Here is a 15,071-nt window from a genome sequence, read left to right on the forward strand (position 1 = left end):
ATCCTGAATGGTCGTTGCGTCCTTTTGTTGGACCACTTGAAGAGCCAACGTTAGGTCGGTGCGGATGTTGTCAATGGTTTCGCCAAGTTTCTGAAGCATACCCTCTATTATTACATACACATATACGGTTAGTTAGTGGGAAATCGTGCAGGCTTAACTGCTACTTACGGTGGAAAGGGTAGGTGACCCGGCGAGCAGCAGTACGTGCGAAAGCCTCGATTTTGGACGAAGCAGTCCTCGTGAGTCGGTTTGGAGTAGGAGCTTCTGTGAGTATCTTGGACTCATTGCTCAATTCGTATATGTATTCCTCGCACTCTTGAATCGAATATTGTATAGTCTTGAGAAGTGCTAGCTCAATAGGTTGGAATTTGCGGTTTCTAAAATTTGAGTCTAAAGAGTTGAGAATCAAAAGAAGGGAATCCAGCTTGCTGATGGTACGCGAAGTGTCGATTTTCAGGTCCTTCACTGTTGTGTAATACTTGACAAGGCATTGGGTAGCTTGAATGCCCAGAGAAATGACCCCAATAATAGCACCAGCAACCTCCATGATCGTGGCTATGAGATTGGGCAGCCAGATACTTCTTACAGAACAAAAATCCATATATGTTGTACAAAAGGGAGAGATGGAGGGAGCCAAATAGGTGCCCATGTATGCCTCGCCTCAAACATCTCGCCAAGGATGCGGCCACAAACTTGACAGCGGCTAAGCGCGAGCGTAATGTCAAATATTTGTCAAGGTTCTGGGTACAGAAATGAAGGTAATCCGAGATCTAGACCTTATACTTCTTCGGCTCGAGCTCTGTAATGTCAGCGCTCCTTGCTTCACCATCCAGGATCAGTTCAGCCATCAAACACCCAGTACCGGGACCGTTCTGAATCCCCCAACATGTATGCCCGGAAGCGATCCACAACCCCTTCACGTAAGACTGCCCAATGACTGGGTCACGCTCCGTGCCAAACCTCATATGCCTTGGCAGATAGCATGCCTGTTTCGCTTTGATGGGAGCACTCCCCAAGATAGGCGAAACGGTTCCCATATATGCAGTCAAGTCATCACATTGGTCTTCGTCGCACTGCACCAAGTCTGCAGTTTCTGGAAGAGGGATCGAAGGATCTGGTTCGCCTTTTTGGTTCAGTCATGTTAGCTTCATCTTTGTGGAAACATGACTAGGATAAACGACAGAAACTCGACCCAAGAAACCTACCACAAGCATATACCTCACCAAAAGGTCTAGCATACACCTCCGGATCAACATTCCGCTTATGCTTCCTCTTCTGCCCCTTTCTCGCCCGATGCTCAGGCACAAAGTCTGTTGGCAGCATAATGTCGGTAAAGACAGCATACGGCGTCACATCTACCTCATAAACCACACTATGTGCCCTCAATCCTTCAATCTTGGTTCTAGGCAGGATCTTGCCTGTCCATGGCCCCGCAGAAACAACTACATCTGTCACATTGTCCAGATCAACAACTTCGCCGCTGTTTCTGTCTTCGTACTGTAGCCCGATAACCTTTGTTTTCTCGCTGTTGTACTTGAGACGAGTGACCTTTGCGCCTATTCGGAAATCAACTCCCTTTTGTTGAGCGAGGGCGGCAATTGAGGTAGTGAAATGAAAAGGATGAACTTGTGCTGTTTCGGTTGCTCCAGGTTGACCCATCTCTTGATAGTGTTGAACAACTGTAGAGTCGAACCAGTCGAGATCTTGCGGTAGAACAGAAGGCTTGAGCAGGGTAGTGGCATCTTCGTCTTGCTTCGGGAGCTTTTGCCAGTCTGATTCTTTGTCGCCCTGGGCAGGGTCACCGGCCACTGAGCTCTGTATCGGAAGAGCATCATTGTTTTGACTGTTTGTAGCCACCCCATTTCCATTTTGCTCTCCTTTTACAGGTGACGAGGGTGTTAGGTTCGTCTTGGTTCTGGCGAGGAGGTCGTCTCGAGTAACAGTCGCTGTGATAGACCCACATCCTACTCGTCTATATCCCCAGCGCTCGGCGCCATTATGCTCCTCTGCCAACGCTTTGTGTAGTCGGTATGATAATGGAACCAGAGATTGCGGGTAGGCCCATAGCGCCAGGAGCCCACCAGCTTTTCCGGATGCGCCAGCAGCAATCGCCGTTGCTTCGAGTAGAGTGATCGTGTGAAGGTTCGGATTGAACTTGGGATGGCGTGTTAGGAAGTAGGCCGTCGTGCATCCGATAATACCGCCCCCTAGTCTATATTAGCTTACAGAGCAAACATGGGAGAATGGAATATATACCGATAATAACAATATTTCTTTTCTGTTGCTCCTCCATTTCGCTTGCTAGCTTCGAGTGTCCCAGGAGGAGGGGAAGAGCGGGGAGTATGCGCAGCGACCAGGATGATGAAATTCAAAAAGATAAAACAGTGGGAAGGAACAATTGATTGGATATGAACCGAAGATATCCGGAGTTGGTCTCTGTCTTCCGCCTCATCGATTGCGGCTCAAAGAGAGTTGCCGCTTGCAGCTCCAAGTCGCCTGGGGCCTGGGCTCGTCGTCATCAATTGGCGGTGGGCGGCCGGCACCTTTAAGCTTCCCATGTCCAACGCGGGGCAACAGCTTGGAGGGGCACCTTTGAGGTGCTGTCTCTGAGACATGATAAGGACAATACTGCACCACGATTTGAAAATCTTCAGTTAAAATATAGCTTTGGAAATCGAGTTGATATATATGTGAGCCCATCAGCTGCCATCACCGCTTATAACACCAGCGAACTTCATCTCAACATTCTCTGTGCCCAGTGACGTACCAGCCAGCAGCCAACCCCGCGTTGCTCTGCCCCACAAGTCACAGACTCTTGGTATCCTTCTTCAGGGACACCCGAAACACAAAACTCGACAGTTGACAATGCCGCTCTGCATGAACCTATCGCGTGGTTCATTGTTTGCATTGCTATGGCGAACGGTAACATCAGATGAAGTTCGCTATACCCTTAACCGAGATACACAGGGCTGCTCCGAACTGTACCAGACAGACAGTTTGGTGCAAAACAGCGCTTCCAAATTCCGCTGATAATGCTATCCATAGATGGACAAGAACCTGTAGCCCAAATCAGATGAAGTACAACACAGTCAGTCTGGCTACGTACGACCCACAGGTTCAAACACAGCTCTCTGCGATGCTGAGAGTTGTTCATCAGCGGTGTCCACGGCCTCCGCTATCATAACACGGAGTGGCCGTCAACGGTATTCTTGAGGTCCGTGCCATCTACATTTTCGAATGTCGATCTTCCAATCAGTGGAGCCCACTCACCAATCGCATCACAGGACAAACATCTTGTTACCCTTCGAGCGCCGAGGCTTACAGTGGCTCATTTTCATCGAAAAAGTCCCAACATTGAGAAGAGAAAAGTGCGCCTCTTTTCTGCCTGCTTAGAAACCCCTGGTTCATAACACGCCACAAGTAAAGGTAACAGACCAATAGACAACATCCGGGGTCACGGACTTTCCCAAAACCCAGCTTAGGATTGCGTGAGTTGGTGAAACCGATTTGGAATCAGATAGCTCTTTCCCGACCCCACCTCCGAGGCACCTCCAACGGGGAATATATTTGTTTGGTCCCTCTCTCCATCAACTTCTCTCATGATGTTTCTTCTCACCTCACGTCGTACAACATCTCACATACTATCTCTATCGAGAGCTATAGAGCCTATTTTATCCGTTTCTCATCCGACTCATCGTTTACCTCTACCCTATCACCTGAACAGATCCGTTCAACCTAATAAATACTTCGGCAAAATGGCTTCCGCAGCAACCATCTATGACTTCAAGCCCTTGGACAGCATGTCTCCCCTCCCCTCCCCCCCCCTCCCACATCCCCCAACTAACCCCCATTATAGGCAAGGGCCAAGAATACCCCCTCTCCAACTTCAAAGACAAAGTAATCCTCATTGTCAACGTCGCCTCCAAGTGCGGCTTCACCTCACAGTATGCTGGTCTTGAGGAGCTCTACAAAAACATCACCGCCAAGCACCCAGACCAGTTCGTCATCCTTGGCTTCCCCTGCAACCAGTTCGGCGGCCAGGAACCCGACGCCGAGGCGGAAATCGTCGCCTTTTGCGAGCGCAACTTTGGCGTCACCTTTCCCATTATGCAAAAGATTGAGGTGAATGGTGACAATGCCCACCCCTTGTTCGAGTGGCTCAAGGAGCAAAAGTCTGGCCTCCTCGGGCTCAAGAGGATCAAGTGGAACTTTGAGAAGTTTTTGATTGGCAAGGACGGCCAGGTTAAGGGGAGATGGGCTAGTGTGACGGGCCCGGCTTCTCTGGAGAAGGAGATCTTGGCTGAGTTGGAGAAGTAAACAATGAGCGGTTTTGATGTTTTTTTTCTGTCAGGATCCAGGGGTATGTTGCTTTTTGGATAAGAGGGCTTTGGAGAGGGAACTGCGAGCTTGGATAAATTGATATACCCTACTATTTGCAAGAGACAATAAACATGAATAATGAGCACATGCGTTTTGCATTGGCCTATTGTGATTGCTGCCACCATCTTTCCCCATAAACACAGTATTTTGAGTGTGAGGTTTATTACTTCCCGACACTGAGCCCATCTCGTTCATCAGATGATGATCACTCCTTTCCAACTCATTCGATATTTCATCTCATCATTCATCAGCCTGTTCCAATCCCAACCCCACCCACCCCCTCCCATCACAACGACCTCTCAACCTCCATAACCTCCCTCACCCCCTCCTCAATAGCAGTAACCTTTACTTTATCCAACCTCTTCAGCGGCCTCCTCGGGTGCCCACCATACCCAAAATAACTCTGAATAGCCTGCTTCGTCCCCGCGATCGCCGCCTTGGTCAACACCCAGTCCCCCTTCGACAGCGTCTTCTGCAGCGCAATGGCCTCCTCCGTCTTCCCTTCCGCATACAAGTTCCATACTTTTGTGCAAACCTTTGGCATGACGTTCGCGCCTCCAGCAATGATCCCGCTGCCCCCGCTTGCCAAAGTCTGCACTGTAAAGTCACACATTCCTCCAAACGCCATGTACCCTGACCCTTCCGCCCACGGTGTCTTTGCCTCCGTTGCCAGCGCCACTCTCGTCAGCTTTCCCGTGTTTCCACATGTGAATTTTGTCCCGACAATGTTTGGGTGCGCGGCCAACTTGATAAGAAGGTCCGAGTCCATGTCTATGCCAGCCACGGCGCCGGGGTAGTTGTACAAGATCAATCCAAGCGGGCTCTCTTCGGCAACGCTCACGAAATAATCGTATATAGCCTGCTCATCCATCAAGAACCGAAAGTAGGATGGTGGGAGGAGCAGGGCGTAGTCAGCACCGACATCCTTGGCCAGCTTGCACAGCTCAATCGTTCCCCGGACGCTGCCCTCGGTGGCACCGATGATGATGGGGGTGTCTGTGAAGCCGGCCTCGTCGAGTGCCTCTCTCGTAGCCTTGGTCACTGCTAGCTTCTCTTCACGTGTGCAGTGGATGGCCTCCCCGTTGGATCCCATTGTGACAAGGCCTACGAGGCCGTCCTTGACTAGTCTTTCGGCGTGCTTCTTGATGGTGGGGATGTCGAGGTCTTCGGTCTCGGCGTCGAAGAAGGTCATGGTGGGGGCGTAGATACCACATGGGAGTGGCCTCCGGGGGGAGGAGTGGCCATTGGTGGCACCATTGGTGGCAGTCATGGTCGAGTAGGAAGCCGAACGGTGATGAAGGATGTTTTGAGAGGAAGGGACCGTGAAAGCCAAATGACGCGTGAGGCTAGGAGTCTGGATTTGAGAGTGGGCACGTGGGGAGATGTTACAGTATGAGATAGAAAAGACAGGGACGGCCAGGGCGGAAGGCCGGCTACTTAAGAAAACACACGAACCCCTGATGGGAGTTGACAGTCGCCCCATGACCTAATGTAAATAGGAACCAGTGGGGTTGTGCCCGTCAGCCACGCGCAAGAAGAAGATGTCTAGTCTGATCAGACATGGGTCTTCAGACGCTTCTTGTGTGGGATGTTGAACAAGAAGCGGGCCAGAACCTCCAACTCGGAGCCAAGTCCTCCAAATTCGATTGCAGGGACTGCGGGAAGGAAGGGAGCTAGGTCAGATGCAACAGCGATGCCAGCACACTCATCGGCAAGGCGGCCGCTTGTGGCCATCGACAATGTTTCGCAGCTATATCGGGATAATATATAGAGCAATGGGGTCAGGAAATCACGCACCCCAAAGCATCCATCGGCAACCAGATGTGAGTGTGTACATCATCTGGTCTCTTTCATACCAGAGATAACAGACCAAGCCCATTCAACCAACCCAGGCAACCGGGTTTAGCCAAGCGATACTGACATCCCCCTATGCTGATCCCAGACACGTCTAATGCCTCAGATGTAACTGGGGGGAAGGTGAAGGCTGGTTCAGGGTAGTTGTTGAGATGTTCTTGGTTATTATTCTTGAACTAACGAGAGCCTTTACCAGTAATGGACTGGTCAGACTACCAACTCCGGCCCCATGATCCTCAGAGCTTTACTGTTGAGACAGGAACTACCTGTGAACGAGGCCATTGCGGTAAAATCCAGTACGAACAGTGGATGGGGGTCATGTGAGCAGCTTGAAGCAAGCTGGACAGCCACTTCAGTGCGAGAAATAACAGACGAGAGCGGTGACGTTGAGACCAGACGAGCGAACAATTGAAAAGCAAGGGGACTAATCCGGTAACCCCACAAAAAGCGAACAAGTATGCCGGGAGAGCTGCAGGTTGATGTTGCGTCCTGGTTCTGTGGAGTAGCAATGTTTAAGCGGTTCATCCGGGAGGACACATGAAGGACTGGCCGGCTGACAGCGAGATGGTTTTGCTGAGAGACTGTCCTTCCAGTTGATGAGGATGATGGACGGTGTATCAGCAGATGATTGGTGATCCAGGTGGTTCTCAGCCCTCTGCCGACGTTGCTGCCGTGAGGTGTCGTCAGAGAAGGAAGCTGGGTGTTGCAAAGATGAATAAGAAAAACTGGAGACCGGCACCTGTCACAAACTGCACCCACGCTTGTGTGTGATACTAACTATATGGCCGACGGAGAAACTATTTCCTCCAATCAACTTGAAGACTAGGTCAGCGGGTTTGGGGGGAGAAAAAGGATGCACAATTGGCTCTTTTGCTTGCTGAAGGGAAGAAAGCTTGACCGGCTTTGCGCGCCACCTCGAAGACGCTGGCGGGAGTGTGTGGTGAGGCGGAGCCGGTGAGGAGAGGCGAGCTGGAGGGTGTGATGCTGATATTTAGCCTGAGGAAAACAGGATCTCTTCAATCCACAGCGATGGGTGACCTGCATGATGAACCGAGTGAAGGTCCAGGTCGCTGCTTTGGCCTCTGTTGTCGTTGTTGGAGCTCTCTCTCGGTGGTGGTTGCTTCCATCCGAGCTTCTAGCAGATGCGGGGCAGTGTGGGGGTGGGTCTCATGGTGGGGCTTCGGGTTATTTAATGTGTTTCTCCACGATATCTTATCGATGAGAAGGAACAACCACCTCATGAACATCACCAGGTCGTTCTTTCCGGCCTGGATTATTTTTAAGTGGCGGAATCTTTGTTTTAGGAACCTGCAACATACCAATGGACCAAAACCGGGGAAGAAATGACACCTATCATACGCCATCACATGCGGACAACACATGCGATGTATGTTGCAATGAATTGGCCGGGTGAATGCTCTTCTCCAAATCGACCCCAACTCGCAGTCTGTCGGCCCCTCTTCCAGAATTCTTCCGGATCGACTCGAACCACAACTTGAGAGGAATTGTTGTACGCCTTCAACATGTATCTCATATGCAAGGAACCGCCTGGCACGACACCAAGGCCGGAAAACGTGATTGATGCTCTGCCACTCATCGAACCCATATGTACTTAGACTTCCAACATCTCCAATCAATCTCATTTCATTCAATTTTGGCCTTTCTTTCCTGCCCACCATTGACCCCTGGCCTTGGCTTTGACAGACAGAATGGAGCCGCTCAATGTGCTGATGGTACGGACAATTCCTCACCTGTTAGCTATCGACCACTGCTGACCAAATGAACCAAGGTTGGTACCGGCGAGTACACCACAGGTTTCGTAGGGACCGGTGGCTCAGCATCGGACAAGAAGGTAGGCGTAGTCGGTCTCTCCATGTTTGACCTCAGACGAAGGGGCAAGGTCGGCAAACTTGGGATGGTGGGTGTGAATGGGACGAAATACCCAGCAATCAGTGCGTACCTTAGAAATGTCCAACCCACTCAAACATCTAGCTAACACATCCAAGGGGAACACCTCCATAAAAACATCACCCTAGCCTATAACAACCTTGACACCTCATTCGAGTCCTTCCCCTCCGACGACACAAAAGATCCCGATGCCTACAAGACCGCCATCGACGCCCTCAAACCCGGCGATGCCATCACAATCTTCACCCCAGACACCACCCACTACCCCATTGCTCTCTATGCCATCGAGCGAGGAATCCACGTCATGATCACCAAACCTGCAGTCAAACTCCTCGAACACCACATCGCCCTCCTCGCCGCCGCCGAAAAACACGGCGTCTACGTCTATGTCGAACACCACAAACGCTACGACCCCGCCTATGCCGACGCAAAATTCAGAGCCAAAAAGCTCGGTGACTTCAATTACTTTTACAGTTACATGTCCCAGCCCAAATTCCAACTCGAGACGTTCAAGGCCTGGGCAGGGATTGACTCGGATATCTCCTACTACTTGAATAGTCACCATGTGGATATCTGTGATTCCATGGTGTCCCAACTTGGCTACATTCCTGTCAAGGTCTCCGCCTCAGCATCAAAAGGAGTAGCCACCAGTCTCGGCTGTCACGAATCAACCGAGGACACCATCTCCCTACTCGTGCACTGGGAGAAGAAGGACGACCCTTCGAAGCATGCCACGGGTGTATACACCGCTTCCTGGACAGCGCCCCAAAAAGCAGGAGTTCACTCCAACCAGTACTTCCACTACCTGGCTCGAGATGGCGAAATCACCATCAACCAAGCCAAACGCGGGTATGACGTTGCAGAGGATGCAGCGGGTCAGTTGGTTTGGTATAACCCTTTTTACATGAGGTACGCGCCTGATGAGGATGGGAACTTCAACGGGCAGAGTGGGTATGGGTATGTGTCTATGGAAAAGTTCGTTGATGGCTGCCGGTCCGTTAATGCGGGAGAGTTGAAGCCGGCGGATTTGGACAAGAAGGGGCTTCCGACGCTAAGGAACACAATTGCTACGACAGCGATTTTGGAGGCGGGCAGGAGGAGTATCGATGAGGGGAGGGAGGTGAGGATTGAGCAGAGGGATGGGAACTGGAGCCTTCTTTGATCGGTTGTGTATTATTTCGCGCAATGGCGCTATGTTGGTTATTCTCCTGAACGTCACGCCTTCCAACCCAAACAAAGGAAACAGAAAGATCACCAGGCCCAGTAACTGCCAGCTACGAATCGGGGCCTGCTAAGCCTGAGACTGAGCGGGAACATTGCGAACCCAAAAATTTGATGCCCTAAACTTCGCCTGAGCTAGATTTTCCGACTGCAGATATTCCCTCACGGAACTGTGCACCAGCCTGACCTGGTTGTGCTCGATAACCACGAGCCCTGGGCAGCAGAGAAGGATATCCTCTGCGCCAAGCCCCATCCTCAAGGTGCCATCAACTTCCGCAACAGTCAGCGATCGCTCAGCAGAGCAGAGCAATGTCAAGATGCTCCTTGCATCTTCGAGAAAGCCTTGTTCGACATCTAGAAGCATACGCTCATAGGTTTCACACAAGGGGTATGGCACAGAGGAAAACAAGCTCTTGACTCGTGCCTCTACCACCGGGCAGGATTCTAGGGCTGTGAGCATACACTCGACCCATCGGAATCTAGGAGAATGTGGTAGTATCCTGGGAAATCATGAATGGGTGCTTGGAAGGATATAAGACTTACGATCCCTCCGCTCTCGAGATAAGAGCACCCTGAATGAGGAGATGAAATTGTCTCACCCTTTGAAGGTTCCGGTTGTTCCGCAGGGTTCCAGTGATAAACGTCTCAATGTCCAAGTCGACATTGTTGATCTTGACCTCCTCGTGAGTGGCCAGGCGAAGATAGTCTCGGATATCTGGCTCATCGCGGCTAGACACGAGCAGATGCAGTCGAGAGTCTGGCCAGCCCTGGATTTCCTCGATCGCCTTGAGCAGACACCCTCGGCCGGTCTTCCTGGGGTACTCGTCTAGTCCGTCCAAGATGATGTAGGTGTTGCTGAACTGCTTGACCGCGGTGCGAAGAACGCCCATCAAGCCCGACTCTGAAGGTGGTACATTGAAATGGTTGACACGCATCAAATGATCCAATTCACCGACAACGGGATTGTCGGATTTCAGGTGGCCGAGAAACTGGTGTATCACGGAGCAAAGCATTGAAAATGAGGTTTGTCTCGAGGTATCGTTGGAATCGAAGTAGAAGTAGGCAACGCCCACTGCCTTGTTGGGCTGTCGAAGCCTGAGCACATGTTGAATCGCGGCTGAAGCGAGGACCGTTTTCCCACAACCGGCAGGCCCATGCAGCCAAAGGAACGAGTCGGGTTTGGTGTGCCAGGAGGAAAATGCTGGACCCCTGATGAACCAGTTGCCAGTGTTTGAGTGTTGCTTGTTGATGGTGTCGTTGTGTTGGACGGATATATCAGATGCATTCAGCCATCGTTGCATATCTGCCATCAATCGATCGGCCCGCTCCGTCCTCACCATCTCGTGGTTAGCTTGAATGCCTTCTATGACATTCATGCTGCTTCCTAGATTTAACACTTGAAGACCCAATCTCAGATTGGAGCATATCCCGTCGACCATCGCTGAGAGCTTCCGGACTGTGGTGTCTATGTCGTACTTTGGTAGCATCCTTGCAGACGCCATACTTATCAAGTATCGAGAAGGGGAAACTCACCACGTAAGGGATAGGCGAGCTGACGGATGAATGTGCGCGAAAAGAAAGAACTTGAACCGCTGCTGGTTGAAGAGCATTCTGAAAGTTTCTGGGCTTCGTTGTGTAACTCCTGAATGTGGCCTTCGCACTCCCGAATCGATGACTCGAGCGAGTGAAGAAGATCTCTCTCATGGGGTTGGAACTTGCGGGTTCGAAAACAAATTTGCAACTCCTGGAGTATTGTGGCTAGCGCTTTGAGCTGTTGAATGGTACTGGTGATGTTGGCTTTCGAACTCTTAACTGATGCGTAGTACTTGATAAGACATTCGGTGGCCTGTATTCCCAAGCCGATAATTCCGACGACGGCCCCGGCGAGCTCGATAGTGAATGTGTAAGGCAATGAATAAGGGGTATGTAAGGAAGTGATGTGAGGAGTGTGTAACGCAATGATTAGAAACAACATGATGCTGGATTGTGAGAGGCAACATATATACTCATCTGTGATCATAGAACATGAACACCTAGAGGCTGGACGTCTATCTGACTCCCTTAGATGGCTCGCCACCGGCCACACATACCACCTGCACGAATTACCCAGGCGCGCACACATTAACAAGCAATCAATTAAGACTCACCGGCACCACAAACTACTAAAATACATATAAGCGTAACAGGCTTTTCCAATAAAAAGAAGGCTTAAATATATACTGCTTTTAAAATACCTATGTGGTGGTGTCGTAGTTGTATTTTAAGTATATATATTTGGTCGTAGACTTTAATGTTGGAGTTTAAAAATCTGGGTGTGGTGTCCAATTAGGTCTAGTGACAAAAACTAGCCTTATCCTAATCGGGCTGTCGTCAGGTGACCTGGCTTACATAGCATCTGGGAAGGTGGTTCGAGTTGCCAGTCAATTAAGAGAGTCCCGTCTATCTAGAGTAAGCGTGTAGATGCATGATAGCCAGCGTCTCGATGATCACCATCGCGTTGTCCCCCGTGGTGTCCAGCGTCTAGATGCCCAACGTCTAGCTGTTAGGCGCCCAACGTGAAGCGCCAGCAACGTAGCGAAGCGCGGATTACCCCTGTGTGACCACGTTGCCAGGCCAAGTTTTGCACCTGTAGTAAAGTGTAAGCGCAAGAGAACGTGATTAGAGCATCCTACGACGGCAATATGAACTGAATGGTTTTCACGATGTCAAAATGCTTTCAAACATGACACTTGGGTTCTGCCTTACGAGCATACAGCAGTGTTGATTACAGACACACTGTGAATGGATGCATGATCTTCGCTAGGCAGGCCTCGTCGAAACAATGTTGATACCCCTTGAAGGCCAGCGAAGCGCCGACCAAGCCTCACCTCGCCGGTTTCTGTGCTTCCCGGTTAAAGCCGAATATTAGTTATCGCAGACCTGCTCTCAAAAAAGATATCGCGTTTGGATCCGGTTTTGCTCTGGCGACCGAGACTTTATTTGGTCGATGGTGATGCTGCGGCTGGACAGTGTGCTCAGCTTTTCGGCGCACAAACCATTTCCACACAACTTCCAGTTTCTTGGCCAAAATCCCAGGATGCGAGATTCAAAACTGTCGCCTGTTCGATCCAGTTCTGTTTGTTCATGCGGAATTCGCTGTCGAGAGCATGTCGATTCTCAGGCTCCCTTGTGGTGATACCAGACTGAAGAAAATATCAGGATAAAATAAATGAAAAGGTTACAGCTTCTGCTGATCGGGCTGGTAACCCGTTTCTTGCTTCGTCTTGGACTTGGACCGAGTGTGGCGCCACAGCTGAGAGAGCATTTCAAAATCTCGGAGCGTTGGTTGGTCGAAACCAGGCACAACTCGTGGCGTAGAGTCCCAAGAAGGAACACCAGCACCGGCACTTCGCGGTGATGGGGAATGGGAACGCGGCGACCGGAGCAGGAGTAGCGTCATTGTTGTGGCTTTGCAACAGGGCCAAGCCAGGCGCTGCGGCTGTGTTTGCAGCAGTTTGACAGCGACAAGCCGGAGGGATCCAGGGTTGAGGTGACAAACCTGCGACAGAGATATTGACATGCAACGTCAACTCCATCCTAAAGCTGACGACCGCTTTTCGATTCTGCAAAGTCTGTTCTGTTTTGCAACTGAATATCCGTATCCGGTGGTTGTTTTGTTTTCGTCCTTTTTATCCTGTTTTTTTTTGGCCATCCCATCTCCACCAAACGAAATACTTGACGTCGCACATACAGCCTCGTTCCCTGTTGGTAGTCGTCAGCTTTTGAGTGCGAGCCCCATCGAGTTCCCTGGGCAACCAAGCATAAGGCGAGAGAGAAGCCAAGGAAACCTCCAGCTTGCGCAACCTCAGCTCTTTGTATCTTCTGTGCAGTCGCAGCCCTATCGTCTTCAGCACAAACACAACAAACTCCCCTCCGAATTCCTTTTCGAAAAACCTTGGCCGGAAACCTTGATCTTCTGACAGGCGGGAGGGCGTGCGCAAGCGCATAGCAACATCAACACCAACCGACACCAGACGAACCCAATCGAACCGAGCGCCGGACAGAGAGCCCCTCCAAAGAAAAAAATGTGGGAAGACTTTGAGCTCGACGCCGAGCAAATTCCGGCCTTCAAGCTCGCATTCCACATAGCACAGATTGTCTTTGCGTTTGTACTATGGTGCCTCGAGATTGCTGTGTTCCGGGCCGAGAGCGCAAAGATTGTGGGCAACAACGGGTGGACGTTCGCAGTGGTATGTCTCAGCCTTATCTGTATCCCCTCACTTTTTGGGATCACAAGATACTGACGTGGATATGGGATGGCAGTTCTTCTTGTCGTTACCAGCATGGATCTACCTCATCGGCGCCCCTCGTTTCCCACGAACCCGCAAGATCGCCAACCCGACGGTGATGGTCTTGGTCGACGTCATCTTCACCATCATCTGGCTCTCTGCCTTTGCGACACAGGCGGCGTATAACTCTTCTGGTCTTTGCGGAGATGTTTGCGGTATCAGCAAGGCCATCGTCGCCATGGGCGTATTCGTCTTGTATGTCCTACCCCTCCCCCACCATCTTCCCATCTTGAATAACCCGTACTAACTATCCCCAGCCTCTTCTTCTGCGCCACCACCTTCCTAAGCATCTGGACCCTCAAATACTACCAATGGAACAACCGCCTCCCCGGCTACGACCGCGGCGATCGCGGCGCCGGCTCCGACAGCCAGAACATCGACCCCGACAAAGCCGCCTTCTCCCTCGCCCCCCACGACGAGGAAGCCTACGCCCCGGTCAACATCCACGACGCCGACGACGACGACAGACCCGCTCCCTACGGCGGTGCCAGATCTGACTACTCCTCTGACCCCTACGGCGCCCCCAAGTCGGATTACTCGGACCCGTACGGCAGCGCTGTTGGCGGTGGAGCGGCCAACGCGAGCACAATCGGCAGCTCGTACCAGGACAACCCGTTCCGAAGGGGAGAGGCGAACGCGAACCCGTTTGATGACGATACCGAGTATAACTCTGGACGGGTGTCGGCTATGGGGATGGGGGGTGCGTCTACGCTGGGAGGGTCGATGAATAGTAGGTATCAGGCTCCGAGTGTGGGGACGTATGATGAGGAGGAGGATAGGACGGGGCCGGCGAGGTTTCCGCAGGCGAATTATGATCACCTTCATCGGTGATCGATGATGAATAGAACTGATGTTGAGTTACGAACGGGGGCTTGATGGTCAGGGGGGATATGAAAAGCGAAACGTGCTTGGGAAGGTCATCTTCAGCAAAAGTGCAGCGAATGGCATGTCATGGCTTGATGGGTTAATTGGTGGGGAAGGGGTGTTTACTGTTTCTGAATGATCTTGTTTCCGGAGGGCGGAGTTTGTACATTGGAGGCATTTGGCTTTGCGTATGGTTTTATTATACAATGATCACGATATACAAACCTCTCATGAAATGTCTTTAGGGTTTTGGCGTCAGGTGGAAGAGGGGGACTTGTTCACACGAAAAGGGAGGTATCATGTAGTTGAACATGAGGATGGATTGTTGAATGTCCTGGTTCTTGAATGTGCGAATGGTGGCTTTGGTGGCTTTGTTTGAGCACGAGGCACGGTTCCAGTTGAAGCCGTGATGAAGGGTTTAAGGCGTATAGAGGAGTTGCAGGGCATTTCCCAAATTGATATATTGAAGAATGGCAACGCAGAAGATGTGGTGTCTGTTCAAGATATCTCCAAACT

The 15,071-nt window shown here is 51.1% G+C and overlaps 6 protein-coding genes across 6 annotated transcripts; 3 read left to right on the forward strand and 3 right to left on the reverse strand.

The window, feature by feature from the left end:
* Window positions 1-658: 658 nt before the first annotated feature.
* On the reverse strand, window positions 659-3,311 carry QC763_208450 (uncharacterized protein). The gene is given in 5 exon segments (XM_062909894.1): window positions 659-1,123; window positions 1,206-2,207; window positions 2,257-3,057; window positions 3,114-3,208; window positions 3,226-3,311. 3 exon segments carry the CDS (start codon window positions 2,291-2,293, stop codon window positions 771-773), a joined length of 1,392 nt encoding a protein of 463 aa, XP_062768736.1. The 5' UTR covers window positions 2,294-3,057; window positions 3,114-3,208; window positions 3,226-3,311; the 3' UTR covers window positions 659-770.
* Window positions 3,312-3,594: 283 nt separating this feature from the next.
* GPX2 (Glutathione peroxidase 2) lies at window positions 3,595-4,501 on the forward strand. Its single transcript, XM_062909895.1, has 2 exons — window positions 3,595-3,802; window positions 3,857-4,501. The coding sequence occupies exons 1-2, from the start codon at window positions 3,778-3,780 to the stop codon at window positions 4,315-4,317; spliced, it is 486 nt and encodes a 161-aa protein (XP_062768737.1). The 5' UTR covers window positions 3,595-3,777; the 3' UTR covers window positions 4,318-4,501.
* A 165-nt stretch (window positions 4,502-4,666) lies between these two features.
* On the reverse strand, window positions 4,667-5,650 carry LGA1 (L-threo-3-deoxy-hexylosonate aldolase; the record flags this gene model as incomplete). The annotated part of the gene is made up of 1 exon (XM_062909896.1): window positions 4,667-5,650. One exon carries the CDS (start codon window positions 5,648-5,650, stop codon window positions 4,667-4,669), a length of 984 nt encoding a protein of 327 aa, XP_062768738.1.
* Window positions 5,651-7,182: 1,532 nt separating this feature from the next.
* On the forward strand, window positions 7,183-10,094 carry QC763_208480 (uncharacterized protein). The gene is made up of 3 exons (XM_062909897.1): window positions 7,183-7,967; window positions 8,024-8,186; window positions 8,241-10,094. Exons 1-3 carry the CDS (start codon window positions 7,944-7,946, stop codon window positions 9,302-9,304), a joined length of 1,251 nt encoding a protein of 416 aa, XP_062768739.1. The 5' UTR covers window positions 7,183-7,943; the 3' UTR covers window positions 9,305-10,094.
* On the reverse strand, window positions 9,434-10,865 carry QC763_208490 (uncharacterized protein; the record flags this gene model as incomplete). Its single annotated transcript, XM_062909898.1, has 4 exons — window positions 9,434-9,862; window positions 9,963-10,223; window positions 10,542-10,773; window positions 10,840-10,865. 4 exons carry the CDS (start codon window positions 10,863-10,865, stop codon window positions 9,434-9,436), a joined length of 948 nt encoding a protein of 315 aa, XP_062768740.1.
* Window positions 10,866-12,795: 1,930 nt separating this feature from the next.
* Window positions 12,796-15,038, forward strand: QC763_208500 (uncharacterized protein). The gene is made up of 3 exons (XM_062909899.1): window positions 12,796-13,592; window positions 13,666-13,886; window positions 13,949-15,038. Exons 1-3 carry the CDS (start codon window positions 13,428-13,430, stop codon window positions 14,520-14,522), a joined length of 960 nt encoding a protein of 319 aa, XP_062768741.1. The 5' UTR covers window positions 12,796-13,427; the 3' UTR covers window positions 14,523-15,038.
* Window positions 15,039-15,071: the final 33 nt, after the last annotated feature.

This window comes from Podospora pseudopauciseta (assembly GCF_035222475.1).
Source record: "Podospora pseudopauciseta strain CBS 411.78 chromosome 2 map unlocalized CBS411.78m_2, whole genome shotgun sequence".
NCBI lineage: Eukaryota > Fungi > Ascomycota > Sordariomycetes > Sordariales > Podosporaceae > Podospora > Podospora pseudopauciseta.